General features: G+C 35.4%; 4 protein-coding genes across 4 annotated transcripts in view; 1 reads left to right on the top strand and 3 right to left on the bottom strand.

The window, feature by feature from the left end:
* Positions 1–1,742, bottom strand: part of LOC107734167 (alpha-N-acetylgalactosaminide alpha-2,6-sialyltransferase 1-like) — a 5,595-nt gene extending 3,853 nt beyond the window's left edge. Inside the window, exons 1-3 of the mRNA XM_016546040.1 lie at positions 1,453–1,742; positions 1,080–1,278; positions 830–992 (exon numbers count right to left, since the gene is read on the bottom strand). Of these exons, the coding sequence (XP_016401526.1) occupies positions 830–992; positions 1,080–1,278; positions 1,453–1,547 (457 nt within the window). The 5' untranslated portion in view covers positions 1,548–1,742. The remainder of the gene's footprint in view (positions 1–829; positions 993–1,079; positions 1,279–1,452) is intronic.
* Positions 1,743–2,543: 801 nt separating this feature from the next.
* LOC107734177 (matrix-remodeling-associated protein 7-like) lies at positions 2,544–9,044 on the bottom strand. The gene is made up of 4 exons (XM_016546052.1): positions 8,597–9,044; positions 8,338–8,467; positions 6,054–6,150; positions 2,544–2,734 (listed from the first exon to the last, which is right to left on the bottom strand). Exons 1-4 carry the CDS (start codon positions 8,870–8,872, stop codon positions 2,620–2,622), a joined length of 618 nt encoding a protein of 205 aa, XP_016401538.1. The 5' UTR covers positions 8,873–9,044; the 3' UTR covers positions 2,544–2,619.
* Positions 9,045–15,680: 6,636 nt separating this feature from the next.
* On the top strand, positions 15,681–18,925 carry LOC107734219 (vacuolar-sorting protein SNF8-like). Its single transcript, XM_016546117.1, has 8 exons — positions 15,681–16,020; positions 16,105–16,155; positions 16,246–16,384; positions 17,002–17,106; positions 17,922–17,994; positions 18,080–18,221; positions 18,298–18,372; positions 18,455–18,925. Exons 1-8 carry the CDS (start codon positions 15,967–15,969, stop codon positions 18,590–18,592), a joined length of 777 nt encoding a protein of 258 aa, XP_016401603.1. The 5' UTR covers positions 15,681–15,966; the 3' UTR covers positions 18,593–18,925.
* calcoco2 (calcium binding and coiled-coil domain 2) overlaps positions 18,862–26,476 on the bottom strand; it is a 10,236-nt gene continuing 2,621 nt past the window's right edge. The window contains exons 3-14 of the mRNA XM_016546116.1: positions 25,116–25,218; positions 22,966–23,126; positions 22,723–22,848; positions 21,990–22,070; positions 21,753–21,868; positions 21,605–21,674; positions 20,790–20,948; positions 20,495–20,680; positions 20,276–20,362; positions 19,458–19,626; positions 19,310–19,335; positions 18,862–19,233 (exon numbers count right to left, since the gene is read on the bottom strand). Coding sequence (XP_016401602.1) covers positions 19,072–19,233; positions 19,310–19,335; positions 19,458–19,626; positions 20,276–20,362; positions 20,495–20,680; positions 20,790–20,948; positions 21,605–21,674; positions 21,753–21,868; positions 21,990–22,070; positions 22,723–22,848; positions 22,966–23,126; positions 25,116–25,218 — 1,446 coding nt within the window. The 3' untranslated portion in view covers positions 18,862–19,071. The remainder of the gene's footprint in view (positions 19,234–19,309; positions 19,336–19,457; positions 19,627–20,275; positions 20,363–20,494; positions 20,681–20,789; positions 20,949–21,604; positions 21,675–21,752; positions 21,869–21,989; positions 22,071–22,722; positions 22,849–22,965; positions 23,127–25,115; positions 25,219–26,476) is intronic.

The following is a 26,476-nucleotide window of genomic DNA, read 5'->3' as shown; positions in this document are numbered from 1 at the left end:
AATGCCGGCAGTTCTGACTCACGTAAGTACGTTTTCTTTTATCATTTGCCACTGATGATTCAAACGCGAGTTTTGGGCAGTGTGGATTAACGTTAGCACTTGTTGTTTGTCATTTCTCTGATCACAAATGCAGACATGGTTTTATGTTTACGCGGCGCGATGCAACGCGTAAAAAGACAGTATACGTCATTATAATCCGTAATTATGTCCCTACTGGATGCAACAAATGCCTCGTTTGTAATGGGTTTTAATGTTTTTGTCTCGTTGCTCCGGTCGGACACGGCATCAACAGTATGGTGAGGGGCGTAACATTTCCGTCACACGCTTGAGGTATTCGGCCAATCACAATGCACTAGATCGCTGGCCAATCAGAGCACACCTCGCTTTTCAGACCAATGAGCTTTGTAAAAATCGACACGTTTCAAAAAGGCGGGGCATAGAGGAGAAACAATAATGTACATTATGTGGAAAATAATGTTTTTTTTTTACTTGAAGCCGCATAAACACATTTCATTACACCAAATACACAAAATAATGTTCTTTTTAGCAGCAAAAAAAAATGAAATTGGTGACTTGAAAAGAAAAGGTGGGACAAGTAAAATCAACATTATGCCACAAATGCTGTCGATTTAAGCTTGCACTGAAGCCGTAATGTTTCTTTAAACAAAGAAAAAAGTCCCCTGTTTCCATTGTTTACAGTATTAAACTCCAATGACATCAAGCTAATAATGACATCAAGTTAACGACCTGCTGCACACCTTTCTCAAACACATGCAGGACTCTACACACCCATATTATGCCAAATCTTTCATTTGCCTTAGGTTATCACCATTGTACTTGTATTCCATGAAGCCGAAGGGATTGTTGAAGTGTGCTAATCGATTCCATTCTGCTACGTTGAGTAGACCTTTGTACAGCCACAGCTGAACGTCAGGAAGAACAGCCTCCTTGAACTTGGGATCCTCTGTGTTTTGAAGGAACTTTGGACAGGTCTACGGAAAAGGTGATTTTTTTTTTCAAAGGATTAAAAGGATTTCACAACTTCACAGTGAGAATGGTATTGGAGAAGAAAGACTTACAGGTTTTCTTGCTTCATTGTTTCGCAAATAAACATCTTCAAAATCCCACACTGGAAGTTTTGTAAAATTTTTCTTATAGAGAACCGGAATAGGTGTTATGTTGATTTCTTGCTCAGTGGAGTAAATGGGTTTTTCAGTTGTGTACAAACTAGTAGTTCCAAGTTGTGATAAAATCAATGCAGCAATGACGACAGTTTTGCTAATTAGGAGGAAAGTGTACAGCAAAAACAGGAATAAAATTTTTGTGGTAATCCAGACAGACAAATATCTAATAAAACAGTAATAAACCCCATATAGCAGTCATTAGAATATCATACTTACACCTTATAAGACACATTTAGAATATTTGCAAAAGATTCACTCATTTTCTTACCTATGAAACTGTTCAGAGAGATTCATCCAAAGCACTACATAGAGCAGCACGCAACAAGTCAGAATGAGACTAATAACAGCCCAAGCTTTCTGCATATTTCATGACCAGTTTCCACTCATGCTATCAGTCTGGCCCTATTCATGTGAAAGATTCACTGTTTTATAATCTACCTATTCAAATGTATTACATCATCAAACCAGGTGTTTATTTCTGGATTACAGTCCGCCCATTGCTACGAATGACATTATTGGCCTATGGACTGCACTGATCTATGAGCGGCGTTTAAACATAACACAGTTTATAAATAATAAAAATATAAAGCAAAAAGTGTTTTTTATTTATAAAAATAAAAAATAACATGCATAATTTGTCTATTTTTCATACTAGTAACTTAAAGAAGCACAGTGTCGATATGTAAGATAGACAGCTGACAGTTAGTGAGTAATATTAGCTGATTTTGAATTTTATTTCAGTTTAGTTCATACTGTATTTAACAAGGATTTGAACTGACATGCACTATAATCATTACAGTAAGTGAAGCTAAAGCACTACTACTGAATTTTATACTAAACTTTTCCAGACTTCTGATTCCTCACTACTTATATGTGACCCTGGACCACAAAACCAGTCATGAAATTGAGATTTAGCTGATAAAACTGAATAAATAAGCTTTCCATTGATGTATGGTTTGTTAGGATAGGACCATATTTGGCCGAGATACAACTATTTGAAAATCTGGAATCTGAGGGTGCAAAAAAATCAAAATACTGAGAAAATCGCCTTTAAAGCTGTCCAAATGAAGTTCTTAGCAATGCATATTACTAATCAAAAATTAAGTTTTGATATATTTATGGTAGGAAATTTACAAAATATCTTCATGGAACATGATCTTTATTTAATATCCTAATGATTTTTGGCATAAAAGAAAAATCGATAATTTTTACCCATACAATGTTTTTTTTTGGCTATTGATAAAAATATACCCAAGCTACTTAAGACTGGTTTTGTGGTCCAGGGTCACATATTATGTATAATAATAAGCAATAAATACATATATACACATATAAGTAAAAAACAAACCCTTGTTTAGGTTCATTGAAGTCACTGATTTCAACTTGAACTCTCCTTAAAATGGTATTTGAATCTATAATCCACATAACCACACTCTCAAATAGAATAGAGTTTAAGCTGTTCTTGTAAATCACTCTCTGTCACCTCACCAAACGTGTCTTGTTTGTCTCTGAGCAGCTGAAAGATGGCAGCTAACTGCTCTCGCTGAACCCTGAAACAAAACACATACACTTTATTAAACACATATCACAGATGCTCAGTCTGTAACATTATTACCTACAGTTGTGGTTATAAGTTTAGTGTGAAAAGACAGTCGCTGCTGGAAAGGTTCAAATATGCAAAAGATTCAGGAAAACCAAAGAATGTGCAGGACTTGGAGGATTTTTCTGAACAAAAGTGAGCAGTTTAACAAGGCACACATAAAAACAGTCATTGATCAGGTAACGCCACACAATATTGGGAATTAAGTGCATGTACATTTTTGAATGGGGTCATTTGTATAAATTCAGCTGTTATTTTGTCTTGTGGAATGTGATTTTTATGATCCTCTTATTATCATATTATTAACATTTAGCAGATTCTGCAAGATAAACCTCAACTGTAACTGGTGTTGCAGAGATTTTCGTTTATTTCTAACCTATATATATATATATATATATATGTGTGTGTGTGTGTGTGTGTGTGTGCAAAGTGATGTACAAATAAAACGTGAGCAGTTTAATTTAGCTGAGTTAAAATAATCAAATTATTCAACCCTCTACATTGCGAGTAAATCACTCGCATATGCGACTAAATCTTACTCTGGGCGACTAAATAAAGTCTAACATTAGCCATTGGCTAATAAATTCTTAGATGTTACACGCCAGTATGTGTGTGAGAGGCGTTCAACACAGATTTTCACTCGATAAACACGCTGACTGAGCGCTTGAGAGTTTCACTCTCCGTCAAGCGATCTGTACTATTTGGATGCGCTCAATAGATCATGTCATGTACTAAATGGATGCGCAGTATGTAGCACGCAGCGCACCTGTATCTGACGTACCGTAAACTAGTGTGAAGGCGCACGACTCGCCGTCGCTTTAACTGCTGTGTTTCTCACACATGCAAAGAGAGAGAGCGAGAGTCTTGCATACCACGCTGAATCGACGCGCTACATGTAAACCATATTATTTGTTGTATTTCCTGTCAAAATAACAGAGTTCATTTAGAATTATTCAGCTTTTAAGAACAAGCAGAAGATATGCCGGTTTCTCGGCAGTGGGCGGAGCTAATACGCGAACAACTCTCGTTGTCTGGCGCTCATCTATTACCGTCCCTGTTTTGATTTCAGCAAATCAGTTCGAGCAAACGCTGACAACGTGATTAATATTCATGAACCCAGCAAATAATAATAGTAGTAGTAGTAGTATCTTTTAATAATAATTACTATTACCTATGACCAACAATATCTTAAACACCACCACCAGTCCTAAGTTCAGTTAAAATGACAAATATGCATTAATTCATGGTTACCAAGTTTTAGTTCTAATCACTAGTTCTATCATTAAATAGTGCTTAATTATCGTCCTAAGTTCAGTTAAAATTACAAATATGCATTCATTCATGGTTACCAAGTTTTAGTTCTAATCACTCGTTCTATCATTAAATAGTGCTTAATTATCATAATATCATAATATAATGCTTGATTGGCTGAAGTTAAGAGTGCACATTCAGTTATTTAAGAAGCTGTTCCATTTTACAAAGATAAGCTGATTGGGTGGAATTGTGCGTGTGTGTGTGTGTGTGTGTGTGTGTGTGTACGTTTTTGTGACAAATGAGTACATAAATTTGTATAATGACAAGGGTATGACATAGGTATTACAAGGAGAAGGTGACTTTTCAGGACATTACCCCATGTCCCCACTTTTCACAATCCAAACAATAAACTCACATTCGTACAGGTATGACGTGTTTATCCGGGTTTAAAGGAACAATTGGCAAACAGAAAATGAGCCTGAATAGCCTGAAGCGTTCACTATGTAAAGGTGAGTGAGGTGTTACAGCATGTGCTGTTCAAACAGAAAATGTCTTTTGTTTACCTATTTGAATAATCAACAAATGCCATGAAATAATGCAAACAGGAGCACATTTGAAACTATGTGAAACTACAATATTGAAGTGAACATGCCTAACAGAACTGTTTGCAGACTATTAAAGAAAATGTATTTTAAAATGTTGGTTATGGGTGGAGTGAAAACGTTGAAATTGTTTGTATGCATGGGACATATATCATCAAGATATTACAACACATCCTTCGTCTCTCTGAGAACAAACTAGAAAAGCAAAATACAAAGCAAACAAAGGTAAGACTTGAATTACTCAGAGTGAACCTTGCATTTTAGACATGATGCATTATACTGAACAAACATGGAAGTAAAGACATTTATAATGCTACAAAACAATTCTATTTCACAATTCTATTTCTATTGAACTTAAATTTAAAATTTAAACTAATTTGTTTTTTTATATAATTTTCAACACTGATAATAATAAGAAATGTTTCTTGAACCAAATCAGCATATTAGAATATTACAACAAGTACAAATTACATTTTAAAATATATATTTTTTTAAAAATTCAAGCAAATAAATACAGTCTGGGTGAGCATAAGAGACTTCTTTCAAAAACAGTAAAAAAAAATCAACCCCAAATCTTTGAATGACGGTGTACATTGTGGACAAAAGCCAGGTATCCTCCTGATACTGGTTAATGTTCTTACTATCCAACAGCATTTTAGCAAGGATTGCTGAAATTACAAGACATTCAGTTAAGAAGAAATCACCTCTGCTCTTCCTCCAGTTCTTCTCTGGTCATCATCTTCTCAAGCTGGCAGGTCCTCAGCATGCCAGTCATGTACCTCAAGGGTTTCTTCTCAGCATCTATTGCAGAGTGGAAGTTATGGAGTGACAAACTTACTTACTTAACCAAACAGTAATACTTGTGAAGCCTGTAAAATTAAGATTTTGTCAAAAACTGCTCAAACTGAAATTATTATTATTTTTTTTTTGTTTGTTTTTTTTAGAAAATTTATATTAAATTAGCCTTGTCAGCAAAATTTGCCTTGAACATTATTTGCATTAGTATTGATCTAGGGCATTTTTTTTTATCATCTTCATCTTTAACACTGTATTTCTATTGAACTTAAATTTAAAATTTAAACTAATTTGTTTTTTTATATAATTTTCAACACTGATAATAATAAGAAATGTTTCTTGAACCAAATCAGCATATTAGAATATTACAACAAGTACAAATTACATTTTAAAATATATATTTTTTTAAAAATTCAAGCAAATAAATACAGTCTGGGTGAGCATAAGAGACTTCTTTCAAAAACAGTAAAAAAAAATCAACCCCAAATCTTTGAATGACGGTGTACATTGTGGACAAAAGCCAGGTATCCTCCTGATACTGGTTAATGTTCTTACTATCCAACAGCATTTTAGCAAGGATTGCTGAAATTACAAGACATTCAGTTAAGAAGAAATCACCTCTGCTCTTCCTCCAGTTCTTCTCTGGTCATCATCTTCTCAAGCTGGCAGGTCCTCAGCATGCCAGTCATGTACCTCAAGGGTTTCTTCTCAGCATCTATTGCAGAGTGGAAGTCATGGAGTGACAAACTTACTTACTTAACCAAACAGTAATACTTGTGAAGCCTGTAAAATTAAGATTTTGTCAAAAACTGCTCAAACGGAAAAAAATTTTTAAATTTTTTTTTAGAAAATTTATATTAAATTAGCCTTGTCAGCAAAATTTGCCTTGAACATTATTTGCATTAGTATTGATCTAGGGCATTTTTTTTATCATCTTCATTTTTAACACTGACTCACTTTTGTGACACACGCAGGGGCGTCAGACAGGGGTTAATTGTGAAACATAGTTTGTGGGGCCTGGAACATGATTTCAACCAAGGGGGGTGCATGATGCATGTATGACATTATGCAGGAAATTACAATACGTATTAAGCACTATACCAAGACCTGTGAAGAGGAAGCAGACTTTAGCATACTTTTTTTTAAAAAGTACTTATGGAAATAAAATACTTGAAAATAATATAAATAAGGGCAAACTGATTGTAATGTTTCAGAAGAAAATTTATATTAAATTAGCCTTGTCAGCAAAATTTGCCTTGAACATTATTTGCATTAGTATTGATCTAGGGCATTTTTTTTTATCATCTTCATCTTTAACACTGACTCACTTTTGTGACACACGCAGGGGCGTCAGACAGGGGTTAATTGTGAAACATAGTTTGTGGGGCCTGGAACATGATTTCAACCAAGGGGGGTGCATGATGCATGTATGACATTATGCAGGAAATTACAATACGTATTAAGCACTATACCAAGACCTGTGAAGAGGAAGCAGACTTTAGCATACTTTTTTTTTAAAAGTACTTATTATGGAAATAAAATACTTGAAAATAATATAAATAAGGGCAAACTGATTGTAATGTTTCAGACACTTAACTGCATGTTATTAAATAAAAATGTACCATAGTTTAAATTTATATTAAATGCAATTGCTCTTAAACCAATCCACTTACACAAACATAAAATTAAATTAAAAAAAAGAAAAGAAATAAAAAGAAATATTTAAACTCTGTACTTCTCTTCTCTAGCTTGTTTTCCTTATCTGGTTGTGTAATTAATCTGGTATTGTGTGCTATAACAACTGTTGGCTCTTTAACGAATTGATTTGTTCCTCTTTTGTAAGTCACTTGCGATAAGCATCTGCTAAATGCATAAATAGAAATGTAAGTGCCTTTTTACCCACTTAAGTAGTATATTTTATATTTTATTTCATAATTACTGCTATTGTCTTTGAAATATGGTTGCTGAATGTACTGACAAGCATTTATGCAAAATATTTATGCTAAAATATACTTTGATGTAATTTAATTGAAACTTGTATGTCATGTATTTAAATTATTTGTAATTACACATTTGTAATGATGAAGTGGCAATAAGTACATTTGAAATATATGCATGTAATATCAGAACAGTTTAAATTGCATGTACTTTACATGTGCTTTAGTATGTTAGTCAACACATCCAAATAAGAGTACAGTACTTCTTTAAAGTATGACAAAATATCATTAAATGATAACAATGATTTAAAATGTACTTTTAGTTTGACATTGTTACAAAGTGCACTTTTTAAGTGTACATGTTAAAAAACGTAGTCATAAGTGTCTCTTTAAGTTCACTTAAAGGGTTAGTTCACCCAAAAATGAAAATTAGGCTGCGTTTTACTCACCCCCGAGGCATCCTAGGTGTATATGACTTTCTTCTTTCAGACGAATCCAGTCGGAGTTATATTAAAAATTGTCTTTGATCTTTCAAGCTCTATCGTTGTACTCAGCGGGTGTTGCATTGCTTCAGTCCAAAAGAACTGAAATAAAAAGCGCCCTTCCATAAAAAAAAGTGTCTCACACGCAGCCTAATTTTCATTTTTGGGTGAACTAACCCTTTAAGTGGCTTTTTATATATTAGCAAGTACAGTTTTTAAAAATATCCTTTTAATATTTTAAGTACACAACAAGTGCACATTTAATACAAAAAGTTCAATTCCTATAAATATTGATTGAAGTAGCATCTGTGAATACATTTATATTCACAGTCAGAGGTCAAAAATACTTTAATATAATACTTATGAAACAGTAACCCAAACAATTTGTAATAATAAACAATAATAAGACTGATAAACAGAAAGCTAGTAAAAATGTTATTATTATTATTATCATCATCATCATCATCATCATCATTCTTATACCAGGTGACTGAGCATAATCCCTCAAGGCATTCCTTATCCCAGACTCGGAGGAATCCTCTCCCCAACCAGTGGAGGTGTGAACTGGAGAATCTGACTTGCAAACTTTTTTCACATTATCTGAGTTTGAATCCTGAGGAGAAGATAGAAAGAATAAAGGGTTCATTAGAGAAACATTTCCTTAATGCTTTCATTGGTTTGTCATTTTCAGTTGGATTGTAAACAATTACAAAATCATCCATAAAGCAGAATAAATCCTTACCTTTACTAGTTTAGTTCCATCTTTGGCTTTGAGGCTCTTTGCATTAGATTTTGGCGGATTGTCCTGTTGATTGCTTTCATTATTTTGTTTTTCATGATACTGTGTGGAAACTCCAGGGTCTGGACCAGCTCTCTCCTCCACAACAACAGCGCTAGTTTGATGGAAGCACTTTGACGGCGCAGGAGCTTTATTTCTTCCCATAAAAACTGCTGCTATTATAATTGCAAGAAGCGTAAACAGTATCGCCTGCCAAAACAAATCTGAGGTTCCATCCATCTTATCTATGAATGAAATAACGTTCTTTGTTCGCAATAACTGTGCGTTTATTAACTAACGCTGACGTGGGCGTTTTATTGACTTCTGACGCGGGTATTTTAATAAATGCATATTTTAACAACATGCAACTGCGACGAATTTATCTGTTTTTGAAAACACTACACCTGACTCTAGATATGTACATGCAGAATTATACACTGATTTTTGGGGGGGGGAGCTACTCACAGCGGAAGTTCTGATTTCAAAATAAAAGCTTAGGAAACATCGGCTCAAAAAAAAAAAAAAAAGCACTGAGACATTACAACGTCAAAAACATGCTTGCATTTTTAATACAGAGTATGTCGGCTATATGAATTAATATGAAACGGAATATTTACAGAACATATATAAATGTTCAGTTAAAATCTTGTCTTTACCTTATTTGTTGTGAGGCAATCCTGTTTAAAATATTAATGAAGTAGAAATATGGATATTTTATTTTTTCCAAAAGTCTAAAAATGCATTTTCACCAGCCATTCCTTTAATAACTGCATATCCATCACCACTCTTATTATTGCCACAAGGACACAGGAACCTTTGGAAAATATAATCTGTTGACTTTTCTTAAAATGCCTGAAAATGTACACCTCGAGTCATTAGCTTGGAACATTTCCTTACATCAGCCAATACTTGTCTGATTTGCATAATGAAAATATGTTTGCCTTTAAAAACTAATGGTTTAATGGGGTCATTTATCTATTTTCAGCTCCACGAACATGTTATTTGTCTAGTACAAACCACAAAGAGTGTAAATAGATTTGACACCTAAGATTGTAAGAAAAAGTAGCCTTATCAGCATTTATGCCTCATTATTAATTGTTTAAATGATGTGGAAATAAGTTGTTGTTCTTGTGTTAATGTCAGTCGCACTGTATAAAAGACCAGTGCAGTTTGCTGTAGACTTGTGCATCAGTTTTAGCCAATACAGGGGCCAGAAGCAGAACCATCACAACAGGACCAGAACTAGAAAGGGTAGGTCTAAATCTATTTGCATTCAGCTGTTTTGTTGTCAGAGGTGCTGGATGTTTGATATCTATTTTTCTCATCTGGTTTGAAGAATTAAAGGAGAAATGAAGGTTGCAGTATTTGCGTTGGTTTTGATATGCCTGGGCTGTGCATGGTCATGCGCGGGATCCCAGCCTCTTGATAGCAGGTAAGAAAATAATTAAGCATCATCAGATCATTTTCGAATAAAAAACGTACATACTGTATGCATATAATGTGGTAACATTTTACAATAAGGTTCCATTTGTTAACAGAAATAGTTATAGTTATATAATAGGAATAGTTCACCCAGAAATGAAAATTGGCTAAACATTTACTCACCCTCGGGCCATCCAAGAAGTAGATTAACTTGTTAGCTCATGGGAACAAATTTGGAGAAATTAGCATTACATCACTTGCTCACCAATGGATCCTCTGCAGTGAATGTGTGCCATCAGAATGAGAGTCCAAAAAGCTGATAAATGCAATACAAAAATCCACAAGTAATATAAGTAATCCAAAAGCTGTGTGTTTGTAATAAACAAATTTATCATTAATACATTTTATTTTAAACCACCCCTTCTGGCCAAAATGGTCCGTGACACTTCCTCCATTGGTGAGCAAGTGATGTAATGTTAAACTTCTCCAAATCTGTTCTGATGAAGAAACAAACTCATCTACATCTTGGACGGCCTGAGGGTGAGTACATTTTCAGCAACTACTTTTTAAGTTTGTTTAATGCATTAACTAACATTATAAGTGTTACCCAAATGTGTATGTACAGACAACAGAAGTCACACAACAATTAAAGAAAAGCTTATGTTTTGATTTTATGCTCTATTTGTTTTTCAAATTTCACTAATAGCTCACGAAATGAGATCCAGAAGTTTAGCCGCCGTTATGCTGAATCAACCATTGCGAGTGACATCAGCAAAATTGTGGACTCGATGGTCCAGAAAAACTTTGTAAACTTTCTGCTCAATCAGAGGGAGAAGAAAAGCGAGTAAGTTTGGGGAAATGGGCAGCATGTAGGCCCATGTTACAATATTCAGGCTTTATGAAGCAGCAGGCAGGATCTGATGCTTGTTTCTACAGACCAACTATAGAAGATCCAGACACCCGCACCTTCAATGACCTGCTGAAAAAAGAGTTTGTGATGTGGATTCAGAGAAAAGGCGATGCATTCAAGTAAGTTGCCTTCTACAAGTGAGACTAGTTGTGATTTACCATGTAAACTGCATTTACCATATTTTTCTTCCTTGGCCAACAGGAATCAATAAAGCTAAACCGAACGTGCCTCTAAAGCGCCTTGGAGAACAGACCGAATCCAAGTTCGATTTGAGGAGTGTACTGGAAATGTTTAGTAAATCAATGTACTGAATGTCATCTATCTCTAAATGAAAATCTCTTAATTATAATTAAATTGTTTTTCAGAATCATAAATTGTGGTTTGTACTTTATTATCACTACTATTAGTCACCCACAAAGGAGTCACTTGTGGGTTGAACATACTTTTTACCCTACTACTGATCCTGTCCTCACCACTTTGTGAAATTTATCCAACACGAAACACATTTGAACCATCCAGAACATCGGGCTTGATGTGTAAACCTTGCCATGCACATGGATTTAATGGTGTAAATATGTGCACACTCTCTGGGCCTTGCGTGCACATTCTTTCACTGATGTGGTAGAATTGATGAAGTACACACTGATTTCCATTTAAAGGGGTCACACTCGCGTTTGAATCATCAGTGGCAAATTCTTTAAATATGAAAAAAGGTACTTACAGGCTGTGAGTCAGAAGTAACTTTACAGATCTTCTTTATGCACCAAGAGCTTGTAACACTCCAAAGAGAAAGGAAAAATTGAAATCGCATCATATGACCCCTTTAAACTCATTTCAGCACATCGCATCAATATCCAGAAATCATTACTAGAATGGTAGGACATCTAGAGGTGAACATATGAAGCTACGGGTGAAAAGGCCACATATTAAAATACATTTCACTTTGAACCCAAACAGACAGACAGCTTCAGTGACCCAAATGTTGTTGTTTTTTTCAGTGTAAGACAGCAGCAGCACATTCTAACACATGAACAATGAGGTAATAAACTTGATTGGCCTCAGATTTACAGAATTTTTACTGGAGGAAGTGATCCTTCTTGTCTTCCACCACCTGTATATGTTCTTGATGCTCAAATTTTGAGAGGGAGATCGTCCTCTAGGTTCTGTACTGTATGACTTATTGAACCTGTTGTGTTTGTTGATGAGCAGGTGTTTCATAGATGGATCACTGACATATTGTACAGTTTGTATTTTCTCCTCTTTTCTGATTTTCTGATGATCTTTCTCTGCCAGTTTACAAATGAGAAGAAATCCCTTTTGCTGGTTGATTTTGCTACTGCATTCAGTCTCCTGTAGCCTACGTCTCTTCAATTTTGCTTGCTTGTTTTTGGGGCTTTGTCTTTTTATCCTTTGTTTTTTTTTCTAATCTGTGGCTTTTGCATTGTTTGGGTCCACTGTTCATCTTTTGCAGGTGGTGGAGTTGCATATTAAGTCTTTCTCTCCTTCTTTTCTTGTCTCAGATCAAGCTCTACGATCATTTCACTCCCGCTCTTATGCTTTTCAGGAATTTCATCTTCAGTCTTGGTATTGTGTGCACTGCTGGTGTCCATCCAAGCAAGTTTAGCCTTTGCTGGTGGTGGATTTGCATCTGGACATTTTGTAGTTGAAGGGTCTGTCTTTCTTTCCTTTTTTGTCCTTCTACTCCTTCTCTTTTCAGGTATGCTCTTGCTCCATCTTATCAGGTGCCACCTGAATTGTCAACGGTTCATCCAGTGGTCAGAGATGGCAGTGAGATGTTGAGGTTCTTCCTGAACCATCAGTGGTTGAGCTACTGTTGGGGAGGAACGTGGCACTTATTTCACCTCATCAGGTGGAGTTTGCTGTTCAGGTTCCTCAAGTCAGTAGCGGCTTTTCTGCTGTGGTTGAGGAACGTGGAAATATTTTCACTCCAGCAAGCGGAGTTTGGCATTCAGGCTTCTCTACCTGAATCATCAGCAGCCACAGTGAAGTAATATGCCAATCCTCAGTCAGAGCCTCTCATTTTCTCCATCTCTGTATCTTCTGGAGGGATCTGGATGGGCTCCTTCTGAATGGTGGTACATTCTAGGTTGCCCTTACTGTACTGTCTTGTCTGTATACTGTCTGCCCTTTCAAATGAATTGTTTGCTTCTGTTTATAAAACTTCTCTGACCGCTTCACTCACAACAGGGGCGATTCTTGAGTCATTGAACAGAAATCATCTTTTGAGCGAATGAGCTGATACTGACAGCTTTTAATGACTGAGTCACTGATACAGTGACATGATCAGTGGCGTAGCAAGTCAGCTCCGGGTCCATATGCAAAAACATACGTTATAGGTTAATGTGGGCTCCAATGCTCCTTATTGTTGTCTTTTCTGAGGTATCACATTACATGACTATTCACAAGTTTTATTAACGATATAAATGCTTGGAAATTATATTTAACGTTTTCAAGTCTAGTCATTATTTGTAGTGCACCAGCCATCCAATAATCACAATAATAAGCATTTTGTTACTTTCAATATAACACAGTATCCTTTATTTTCTGTCAATTTTATCACGAAATACAAACAATAAATGTGTTTAATTTAATTCTCTGGGCCTTTCGTTCAGCAAATTCATCTGCTATGTCCTTGGTGTTTTATTTAAGGCTTTGTGTATATTCTCAATGGAAAGAATGGCTACTTTCGATGGTCTTTCAATAAAAGAAAATTAAAATGAAAGAAAGAGAATTAAAACGGTGCAGGTGTCGCTGAAGCTAGATGTGATACAGCTGTGATACAGTTTTTTCAACTAGCCAGCTACCAACCTCACAGGTTTTATTAATTAATTTATTTTTATTATTATTTTATTTTATTTTTTGAGCAAATAGCTGTGGTGCGGTAACCCTGCATCTTAAAGGGTTAGTTCACCCAAAAATGAAAATTCTGTCATTAATTACTCACCCTCGTGTTGTTCTAAACCTGTAAGACCTTCGTTCATCTTCGGAACACAATTTAAGATATTTTTTATGATTTCATCAAAAGATTTCATCAAAAATATCAGATTTCATCAAAAATATCTTAAATTGTGTTCCGAAGATGACCGAAGGTCTTACGGGTTTGGAACAACACGAGGGTGAGTAATTAATGACAGAATTTTCACTTTTGGGTGAACTAACCCTTTAAGGACATTTTCGAAAATTTGATACAAATCATTTTCAAATAGGCTAATAAATACAGAAATGGTTTATTTTATTCTTTGTTTAGAACATAATTTTAAACATTCTATAGTTCATTGAAAGTTTGAAGAGTAAAGAGTAGAAGAATAAAAACTAGCATGAATAATTGCCATTCGGAAAGTAACAAAACAAATGATGTTGTAGCGAATCAGCTCAAAGGGGAAATATGAATAATTAATCATAACTAGTTATAATTAATTATAAATATTTAGATCCGCTGTAAGTATTTACTTGACCTCTCAGGGTCAACTGTCTGTCAATTCTACGAACGTTAATTTCCTGGTTAAGGGAAATAACTTTCTTACTGTACAACTCTACACAGAGCCTGTAGCATAAATCTGCAGTTACACTCTCGTTTAGATCATCAGAAGACGAATTCATAGATACTAAACATGGTAGGATTACATATAGGTAACGAGTGGTTCCATCATAAGCCTGCATAAAACAGTAATTCGAAAATCGTCAATAGAATAGCCTGTGAGTAGTCATAACAGTTGTAACATAACATTTACCTCAGAAATGCCAACAATATAACTTTGCCAACATTGTTTTATTTATTTATTTTTATTTATTTTATTTATTTATTCATTCATTTTTTGAGTACATGGAATTTTCACATTGATTAACTTTATTCATGCAAAATAACAACTCGTAATTTTGACTTTATTCTGAAAATATTGTGGCACAAAAACGCTGCCATATTCACTAACGCAAACACGCTCTTGGCACAGCGGCCCAAAATGTAGAAATACAGAAAGAAAATAAATAAAAACTACTCACTACTCACATTTTAGTTGTAATTAATTTTATTTAAAGTCCGCATGAAATCAAAATTGACTTTATTTACTTTACTAGCGCACATTGCTAGTCTTGATGTAAACAATTAATCAGTGCAAGTTAATCCGCTGAAAAAAAATTTTTTTTTTTTTTATTGTTTGTCTTCTTAATCTTTAATCAAAATCTGAACATTTACTTCCGCTCTGGAATGGCATTCCTTTTCTGATGCCGTCAGTTTGACGGCTTGGGCAGTATATGCTTAAACACACCCTTCCAACCGTTAGATTGCTATGAGTGAGCGACAGAGAGGAGGAGCACAAAAATAAAACCATGCCCTCTATTCAAAATTCCGTATCAGTTGGAAATACGTCACTACAATGAAATAAAATCGGCAGCAACTTCCGGTTCACGCGGACTTTAATTCTCTGGGCCTTTCTTTCAGCGAATTCATCCACAATGTCCTTGTTGTTTAAAATTAAGAACAATACGTTCCCTCGTTTCATTTTAAAAAGCCCGCAGATATATATAAAATTAAGAAGAATACATTCCCTCGTTTTAATTTAAAAGTCCCCCTCTGCGGGCCCCCAATCAGCCCGGGCCAATATGCACGATATACCCTGCATACCCAGACTTTGTTCTCCAGACCGACCGGTGGCGTTATCGGACACATTCACCAAAACATTACTGTCGAGACCTCAGTCGTGTACAGAAGAAATAACACACTTCTGTGGATGTTTTCTTCCCGGACTGTTTGCGACGTTGTAGATAAGAAGAGCATAATTGAAAGGGAACAACCCTATTCGTTTGTTTTATTGTAATATATTTAATTTCGTAATAATAAACTCATAATTTAGCCTTGATGTGTAACTATGTAGCTCGTGAGCTGTTCAGCTGACTAGGAAGTAAATTACTAGTTATCAGAACTGGGAAATAATAGTTTCATTTTGTAGTATTATAGTATTTTAGGCGTTTTTATTTAGGCATCATGCACAGAAGAGGAGTCGGAGCTGGAGCGATCGCCAAAAAGAAACTTGCAGAGGTATGATGACATCACCTCTGCGAGATTTGGTAACTAGGCAAATCTTGTGGCATATTCGTTCAGCTAATTTGTTTACTGTCACAGGCAAAGTATAAAGAGAGAGGAACTGTCCTTGCTGAGGATCAAATTGCACAGGTGCGTATAGCCTACTGAGCAAACCACACAGATGTAACTTAAAACAGCATTGACCCCCTTATAATCAGACCGTGTGTGTTGCCCTTGTAGATGTCAAAACAACTGGAAACCTTTAAGACCCATTTGGAAGAGTTTGCCAGCAAACACAAACAAGAAATCCGTAAGAACTCTCAGTTCAGGGTGCAGTTCCAAGAGATGTGTGCCACCATAGGGGTTGATCCACTGGCATGTACGTTTTTCCTATCATAAATGTTTCCCTTAAAGCTGAAATGGATATGTCTTTTTATGATATGTTCATGGGTCAAAGACGAGACGTTCCATTTTTGCTCAGAAATAAATAAACATATAATTGGGGGAAAATACACACAATTAAGCAGGACACATTCTAATGTATGGGGGGAACTTTTTTTGTGTTGATACTTGACAACCATTTTGCGTATTTGACCCTATATGAAAACTGTGTGGATGCATTATAATTATTATGAATTATTATATAAATTATATTTATAATTAATTATAACATTAATTATTGTCAATTATAATAATAAATAATTAATTATTGCATTTGTAAGTAATTATACAGAATTTGTGATTTAATATTAGGGTTTAAAAATGCGGATACATTATAATTACTAATCAACTAGTATACATTATTAAAACTGTATTTATAATTAATTTTTTATGAAAACTGTGTGGATGCATTGTAATTAACCAATTAGTAGAAATTATTAAGTACCATTTAATTAATTTATAAATTAAAATGATAAATAATTTATATTATAATGAATCATAATTTCAAAGAAAAAGTTATATGTCCTTATGAACTTTTTTGCTGTATGTGTGCAGCTGGAAAAGGATTTTGGTCAGAGATGCTTGGAGTTGGAGATTTCTACTATGAGCTTGGTGTACAGATCATTGAAGTCTGTTTAGCTCTAAAACACAGAAACGGCGGTAAGTTTTGCCAGTTTAAAAGTGTTAAAGTGATAATTCAGTTTTACATATTATCAATATGACAGGCCTGTGTTTTTTTTCTTGAAGATATTATGTGTGTCGCAAAACAAACGGCATATTCTCTTCTTCCATATATTCAACGTACTTAATACACGGCTCTGTGGTATACTTGGTTCTTTCTCATTAGTCAATCGTGCTTTCAGCGATCAGATATTTCTAAATTATGATGACAATGATCGCCTTCTTCGTATATAAAAACACCATAAAAGACCTGTTCAGCTTGTCAGTGTTTCACAATAATGACCGTCTAAATGTGACCCTGGACCACAAAACTTAAGTCGCTGGGGTATATTTGTAGCAATAGCCAACAATACACTATGGGTCAAAATGTACGATTTTTCTTTTATGCCAAAAATTATTAGGATATTAAGTAAAGATCATGCTCCATGAAGATATTTTGTAAATTTCCTACCGCAAATATATCAAAACTTCATTTTTGATTAGTAATATGCATTGCTAAGAACTTCATTTGGACAACTTTAAAGGCGATTTTCTCAAGATTTATTTTTTTTGCACCCTTTACAAATAGTTGTATCTCGGCCAAATATTGTCCTATCCTAACAAGCCATACATCAATGGAAAGCTTATTTATTCAGATTTCAGATGATGTATAAATCTCATTTTCAAAAAATTGACACTTATGACTGGTTTTGTGGGCCAGGGTCACAAATGTCTAATATGACTTTCTAAAACTTTCTCTATGAAAATAATATATAAATGTAAATATTAACCAACGAATTACTTTATTTTTGCAGGTCTCATCACACTGGATGAACTTCACCACCGTGTCTTGAAAGGAAGAGGGAAGTTTGCACAAGATGTGAGCCAGTGAGTGTCTTTGATTTGTATATAGTGTTCTCTAGCTGTTCTGAACACATGAATTCTCTTACCAACCATTAACATCGTCGCTCAGGGATGACTTAGTGCGGGCCATCAAGAAGCTCAAGGCTATGGGAAATGGCTTCGGGATGATTCCCGTTGGAGGCTCTTATCTAGTCCAATCTGTCCCAGCAGAGCTCAACATGGATCACACTGTTGTCCTTCAGCTAGCAGAGGTAGTCAATACCAAACAAAGCCTGAGACCTTTACACTTCCATGACATCAGATCTGATTATTGGCCATGTTTCACAGAAAAAGGGCTACGTGACAGTGAACGAGATCAGAGACAGCCTCAAGTGGGAGAGAGAGCGGGCCAGTCACGTTCTTGTAAGTGTGCAGGAAAAACGAAACACCACTCTGAATGCTTTCTATGTCATATAGTAATAATACCTTTTGCGCTGTTTTTCAGGATCACCTGCTGAAAGAAGGCTTAGCATGGCTGGACTCCCAAGCTGCGGGGGAGCCGCAGTACTGGCTTCCTGCTCTGTTCTCGGAGCTGTTATCGCGAGACGTTACGCCTGAGGAGGCCAACCAAATGACACCTTGAGAATAAGACATTATTTTGTAAATACATTGTCATGGTGGATAGAGGCGAAGGTCAAAGAATGTTGCGAGTCAAGCTTGTTTGAGAGGAAAAACAGTGAAAATGGAGAATAAAAGCATCTATTTAGTCACATTTCTCACGATATGTTTATTATTCCAATGCCTGAGTAACCACTGGAAAAAGTTTGGGTAAATAAGACCATGCCAGTTGTTATTATATAAGTGCAATTTATCTTGCATCTGTATTATATCTACTATCTTTTTTTTTTTTTTTTACTTAATTGGACATTTGGTTCCAGTTTCTTAAGTGATATTTCAATCATTACCTAATAATAATTAAAAAAAACTGTCCCTATATAGATAACAGCTAATAATGAAAGAGAAGTGCTGCTTATCTAGAAAATCCTGGACTATTCAGTACTTTAAAAAGTGCCACCATGCTTTTCCCAAAGACAGTATATCAGATAAAGAAAAAAGAATTGACTAATCCTCATGACTATAGACGTGATCTTCAAACTCCCGCTGCTCCATATCGTCACAGATCAGAGTGCAGAGTGGACACACTTTGTGAGACTGCTCGTGTTCTGCCAGTTCAACCTCGTTGATGCCAGGAAAGACCTCCTGACAATGCTGGCACACCCTAATCTACACATAAGGAAATGCATACAGTTGAATAATTTTGAGCTCATTCTTGAAATATTGTATTCATTAAAATAATTACCTGTTTTTCTGGATCTGAAGGATTTGCTATAATGTAGAAATGAAATACGTTATGAGTTTAATACGCTAATTTTAAGACAACTTCAAGAAATTCTTGCGTTTTCGTCGGAGTAAATGTTACAATTCCCTTTTTCGTTTATTGTACCAACCTGTCAAGTCATCAATGTTCTCATAGAAATGAGAGTCGGGTGAGTATGTTTGCTCCAGGGAGGCCAGTGGGCTTTGAGGGTTGGATATTTGATCAGACATTGCGGCAACAGATGCGACCTGGTAGTCAAACAATGCCCTTTTAAGCTTATTTACTTCTGCTTGCAGTTCCTAAAGATAAAAAGAAAAAAAAACTTCATGAAATAATTGACTGGCATGTCGTTCAGTGCCCCACAACATCTTTGGTATTAATTTTTGGTAGAAATTTCCTAAAATGCGCTACTGTTCAAAAATTATTTTTTTAATTAATTTAATTAATACCTTTTTCAGCAAACAGTAATTTTATAAAAAGACAGTACAGATAAGACAGTAAATACATTTATAATGTTACAAAAAATTCTGTTTCCAAAAAAAATATTAAGAAGCACAACATTTTCAACATAGATAATAAGGTTTCTTGAGCAGCAAATCAGCATATTAGAATGATTTCTGAAGGATCACGTGACACTGAAGACTAGTGTAATGGCTGCTGAAAATTCAGCATTTCCATCACAGGAATAAATTACATTTTAAAATATATTAAAATAGAAAAAAATTTAATTGTAATAATATTTCACACTATTGTTTTAACTGTGTTGATGATGTGTAAATCTCAATTTCGAAAAATTGACCCTTATGACTGGTTTTGTGGTCCATGGTCACAAATAGGTAAATGCAGCCTTGGTGAGCATAATAGTCTTGAAATCTCACCAACCCCAAACTTTTGAACGTGCAGTCTAGCTAACAGTGATGTTTAATGTGTCATAACAAAACAGATCACCTCATTCCTTTCCACAAGCTTCTCTCTGTCTAATCTTGATGTCTCTGCCATTTCATAAATTTTGTCTTGTGCCTGCTGAAGCTGTGCCTGTAATGACAAAATTGTGTGGAATCCGGATCTAAATATTGATTATTATTCCTAAACGTACTTACAAAATCAGACTAAAGTTGAAAATAGAACGTAAAAGATTAAAAAACATGACACTATATTGAAAAATACCTGGATTTGATTGGCTTTCTCGTCCTCAGTCTGTTTCAAGGTTATCTCCTCCAGCTTCCTTTTCACTTCCTTCAATTCCTGCTCACCGGTTTCTGCACGTTTGCAGGCTTCTTTGCAACTCTGCACCTCACTGCGAAGCAGCCCTCTGGCCTCTGTCAGCTGATTGAGCAGGGCTTGAATCTGTACCTGAGTCACAAAGAGATTACTTGAATCACTGACAATACAGTGATTTTTGATGAATGATTTGAAGTCTTCAATCTTCAAAAAATGGATAAGCCTCGGTGACAAGCCTCACTTTACAGTTTTCTTCTTTCAATTGGGCTTCATGCTCTGACAAGGATGTTTGTAATGCTTTGTTTTCAGCCCTCCGGTCCTCCGGAGTATTTTTCATCCTGAGCTCCTGGATTTCAGTGTGCAATTTCTCATAGTCTTTCCTGCTGCTTTGCACATCCACCTAAAACAGAATAAATGTGAAGCTTCTTAGACCACAACCTTTTTTGCATTCATTTGGTTGTGTTTTCTTTTCAATTCTTACTCTATTTTTGTCTTGGTATTTGTAATGTCATGAATTATGAAGCGTCTTTGTTTAGAGGCACTACAAAAATACATATTTTTTCTTAATTATCATTAACAGTAATAACACATATGTGACCCTGGAGCACAAAACCAGTCTTAAGTCGCTGGGGTATATTTGTAGCAATAGCCAAAAATACATTGTATGGGTCAAAATGTACGATTTTTCTTTTATGCCAAAAATCATTAGGATATTAAGTAAAGATCATGTTCCATGAAGATATTTTGTAAATTTCCTACTGTAAATATATTAAAACTTAATTTTTTATTAGTAATATGCATTGCTAAGAACTTCACTTGGACAACTTTAAAGGCAATTTTCTCAATATGCTGATTTTTTTTGTACTCTCAGATTCCAGATTTTCCAATAGTTGTATCACGTTGTATCAAATATTGTCCTATCCTAACAAACCATGTATCAATGGAAAGCTTATTCATTCAGCTTTCAGATGATGTATAAATCTCTATTTCAAAAAAATTGAGCCTTATGACTGGTTTTGTGGTCCAGGGTCACATATTAAGAACACATTTGCAAACCTGTAGCAGCTTGGCTTGGTCCTGTACTTTGTTGTGATTTTGCTCCGTTTCTTTCAACAAGGTGTTTAGCCTGGAGAAAAAAATAGATGAAAATTTCCATAAACTTTTACACATAAAACACAGAGATTTCCATATTAAGGACACTCACCTGAGGACTTCCCCATTCTTGAGTTCAAGCTGTTGCTGTAACTCTGTCCTTTCTCTCTTAAGCAAGTGGATCTTTTGAACAGCTCTATCGTACTTTTCTCGCAGAGATGTCAGTGACTGTGAATCATTTTGTTTGATTAAAGTCATACAGATTCAATTATAGAGATACTGTAGCTAAAATATTCAGCTGTGTCAGTGTTTCCACTGGTTGTTTGCAGAAGCATAGTTCTTTCTTTACCTCTTCGGTGGCATTAAAACTGGGTACATCTGGCAGAGGTGATTCTGGTTTATCCTTTGACTTTGAATCCTCTATGGAGCTCTGCAGTTTAGTATAAAGACACATTTACAATCTCTTTATTCACCAGTGGTGTTTTGCAATGATGATCAGTACAAGAACAATGCAGTAGATGTGTTAGTATTGTTTAAATATTGTGTAATTAAGTAAAATAAAATATAAATATTAAATAAACAACTTAAATGAAAATGTAAAATGTTGCCTTGACAAATAACTGAAATGATTAAGTTGAAGTTGAAGTTCTAAAACAAAAAACAAAAATAAATGAAAGCAACAGAAATATTATAATATAATAGAAATGACAAAAGACAAAAATTTATATAAAATGACTATAAAAACTAAAATTAAAATAACATCTGAAAATATAAAAAAGCTAATTGAATACCTATTATAAATACTATAATAAAATATAAATTATATATATATATATACATAAATACATACAATCATAAACTAAAAATAAGACTAAGTAGAACAAGTAGTACAACATTCCCACTACATAATGGGTCCAGCACACAAAGACAGGGCAAAAAAAAAAAAAAAAGCATTAGATAACAGATCAGACAATCAGTTGGCCTTCATTGCAGAAATCATAAATACAACCATAAATATTGTAAATAATAAGTGCTTACATTTTTACATATGTGTATAATAAAAGAAAGAGAGTCTGACTAACCCTGAGACGGCGGATCTCATGCAGTCTTTCATCCAACTCTTTTTTCAGGATCGCATTTGTTTCTTTTAAAGACTCAATCTCTTTCACAAAGTCTTCTTTCTCCTTCTCCGTCTTTTCTGCCTGCTCCTACTCACAAGGACATTCGATGAATGATTTTTTTTGGCCAGTTAGTATTAATATTAAATGTAAATGGCTAGCAGAAAGTAAAAATACTACAAACTTTAACTTCAAGTGGAGATGTACCTGTGTTGTTATGACTAACAGGTCCTTCTCCAAGCTGCAGTCAAGGCTTGCTTCTGCTGGGGTTTGAAAGCAGAATGGGGTGCTGGCTCCTTTGACATGACCAAAGCTGTCCACATAGCAGAACTGGTAAAACTCCCCATCATCCTTGGGCAGGTAGCTCTCTGAGTAAAAAATCAGTATCATTAGAGTTTAATATATAGGGCAGTGGTTCTCAACACAATATTCAAAGGCCCCCTATATAATAAATTATTAACAGAATCTGGGAGTGTTGAAATGAGTAAGTAACCACAAAAGCAGTTTAATTAAGTTAATCATTATTATAATATATTAGTAATAATTAAAATTACTAGTGGGCCTAAGCCCCATGGCTGAGACTGGTATAGGGATACACCATATTGGTTATCATGCAGTAGTTCAGATTTTTTTTTTAATCTATCTGTACTGTTTGATATTGGATATTTGATTGTTAATTTAGGATATTTTATTGTAATTTATACTTTTTTGATGCCTAAATTCACTTGTATAGCATTTAAAATTACTTCACTCAAAAAAAATATTTAGGCCTAAATTTAGGATTTATGTATTTGAATTGCATATAAAATTTCCATCCATTTGGATTACACAGTTTCAGCATAGTAAACTTTATGTGATGCATATTTGCAAATCATGAATGAAATCGGTGAGAAAGATTTTTTTGTACTCAAAAAATCAATTAAGAACATGGTTAAACTATGGCTAGCTGTGGAAAAGTGATATTCAATTATTTAAAATATAGGAGACAACAAATTGGGATTTCTTGGTGATAAATATATAATATTTAATACAAATTTAGTTTTTTGGTAGTACTACAGAAATCTTACTCTTTTCTAACCTGTTTTATTTATGTATAACTGACAAATATGCATATATATCACATTAAGTTTATTAGTTTATGTTAAAGGTCCCATATTGTCAAAACTGAAATTTCCTGGCTTTTTTCATGATAACTGAGGTCTAGGTGCTATGTAACTACCATATAAGTTTCAAAACAGTCAGTCCACAGTAAAATTCACACAGCCTGCATAAAGTAGCTGTGATTTTTCACGAACCGTTGTGACTTCCGTAAAAAGTTGACGTCAGAACGACACAGTCACCGCCTTCAGTCACCACCCCGAGCACCGCCCACCGTCCCACTCTCCTTTTGCCAAACCCCCAGACAACACCGCGGAAACATGTGTCTGGCAGTGGCAGCAGATATGCGATCAAATTTCTAATTTGAGGCTGTATTACAATCCTGATCCTGAGAGAGGAGCTGTAAAAATATATTGAGATGGTTTTTGGTACTTATACCGCAAATATATATTCTTAAGGACATCAAAACCTAAAATAAAACTCCAGAAAGGTGTACAATATGTGACCTTTAAAACTAAATCTAAATGGATGGTAATTTTGAATACATTTCAAATGCATAAATAATTTTTTTGTGTAATTTTAGTGTATTTTTAATTTATTTAGATGAAATAGCACAGAATTTTAATATTATTTATTGTTTATCTGGTTTAGTATGTGCCAAAGTTTAAAGTCTACTCTCACTCAAGACCAAGAGAGATATTTAAATGTTTTGATATATATATATATATATATATGTGTGTGTGTGTGTGTGTGTGTGTGTGTGCATCCCACACATAATTAATTGCCATGGAAGTGGCACAGGGAAGGAAATCAAATTCTTCAGACACTTGACACATCACAAGGTCCCTTGATTTAGGACCCTTGCCCTGAGTAACGTGATGAGTAGCCTAGCCTAGATGTGGACCACTCAAGTTAGTGATTCAGCCTTTTAAAATAGCAGCACAACGTCACATCCACGGCATTGGTGCACATTAATTACACCAGGGCCACAACTAACGTAACCACAGACATGATAACATGATAACCTGAGGGGGACACATCAAGCCCCCTTTTTTACCTTTAGTTTCCAGCAGTATTGAATATTTGCATGTCACAACCATGTTTACATCACAATAACATTTTAGACATTGTTGTAAGCCTCGGTCTCGCTTCTCAGGTTCCTCTGGCACTAAAACGCAACTCAGGTAATGGAGCAAAATACTGGAAAGATTTGATAGGTAAAAGAGAAATCTAAAATGTGCAGTGATTGTGATTCCTACCTGAGAAAACCACTTGTAGCACAAGTGGTTCAGGTCCGACATGGTCCAGGGAAGGTGCCACCCATACGTAGGTATAATACTTCTGTGTTGAACTCCAACCAACCTGGGCCATTTCACGGATTTAATTCATTTTTATTTTTTTTTAAAGAAATACAATACAGCAGTGGTTCTCAAACCTCTCCATCAAGTACCCCCAGCTCTGCACATTTTGTATGTCTCCCTATATCAGACACACCCACTTCAGGGCCGTTTCTTAATATGCGTTTGTCTGTACTTGTGTTCTTGTGGACTTGTGAAACGTCATCAGTCCTCGCCCAAGTACTGTTCCAATTCAAAGTTCACATCTAGCCAAGGGACCCTTTTCACAAGACTGTGATGACGCGTTTAACAGTCATCAGCATCGTAAATCCTCAAAAGTTTTTCATATTTGTATTTTTTTTAAAATGTATCTACATTTATAACACTATTCTTTGTATTATATCACCTTTGCATCAAATTACAAAAAAACAGTTAACGCTAATGCGAGGGTGTTTCTAATGCAGCGTCTATGGGAGGGACGGTAAATTTGACATCGTTCTCTTTTATTGAAAGTCATCAAAACAGTATCGTGGAGTTTTTATTTTGCTATTTGAGCAACTGGGAATGCAAAAAATATATTTGTGGTGCTCTCCCATTCACTGCTCTTCAAGTTTCCCCAACTATGACGACTTCTGCTGCTGAGAAACCCGGAAATGTGAAAAAGGTCCAGTACAGTTCAAATCCCCGGATGTGGTCTTGCTCCGCCCCTTTTATCAAGGATGCATCCAGAGGTGAGGAGAAGGGTATAACTGCAGCCTGGAGATCTCCAAATGGGGGCGGGAACTCCAAAACGGGGTGGGAGCTCCAAAATAGGGCGTGGCTTCCTCCCATTGACAGACAGGCACATGACACGCATGCGCACTTTTTTCTCCCTATCCAGTTCAGTGGAAACTCCGCCCCACAGCTGATTCTAAAGATTTTATTGGTTGTGTCAATCACAGTGTTGATTTCCTACACTATGCTACAAAAATGCTAACCCCTAAACCTACCCCACACATGATGCCCCGGAGCCGGCCGGAGCCGAGTCGTAACTCCCCAACCGGACCTCACCAGACAATGGCACCTTTTTAGTTAGACCCAGCGTCGCTACCCCCTCCTACCCTGCGAATTTCGAGCCCCGGGACGCCCCCATTGGCTAAAACAAAACGATAGAGTAAAACCTTTCCCCTGCGCTGTGCTGGGATGGCTCGCGGGAGAGCTTGTGGGTGATTCCCGTTTATTAAGCAGAGGTTCAAACTCCAGTCCGAACACCACTGGCCACAAGCTTTGGGCTCTGCTCTCAC

The sequence above is a fragment of the Sinocyclocheilus rhinocerous genome, unplaced genomic scaffold (genome assembly GCF_001515625.1).
Source record: "Sinocyclocheilus rhinocerous isolate Xijiao unplaced genomic scaffold, SAMN03320098_v1.1 scaffold820, whole genome shotgun sequence".
Classification (NCBI taxonomy): Eukaryota; Metazoa; Chordata; class Actinopteri; order Cypriniformes; family Cyprinidae; genus Sinocyclocheilus; species Sinocyclocheilus rhinocerous.
The sequence above is the reverse complement of the archived record's forward strand: the minus strand, read 5'-3'. Positions and strand labels throughout refer to the sequence as shown.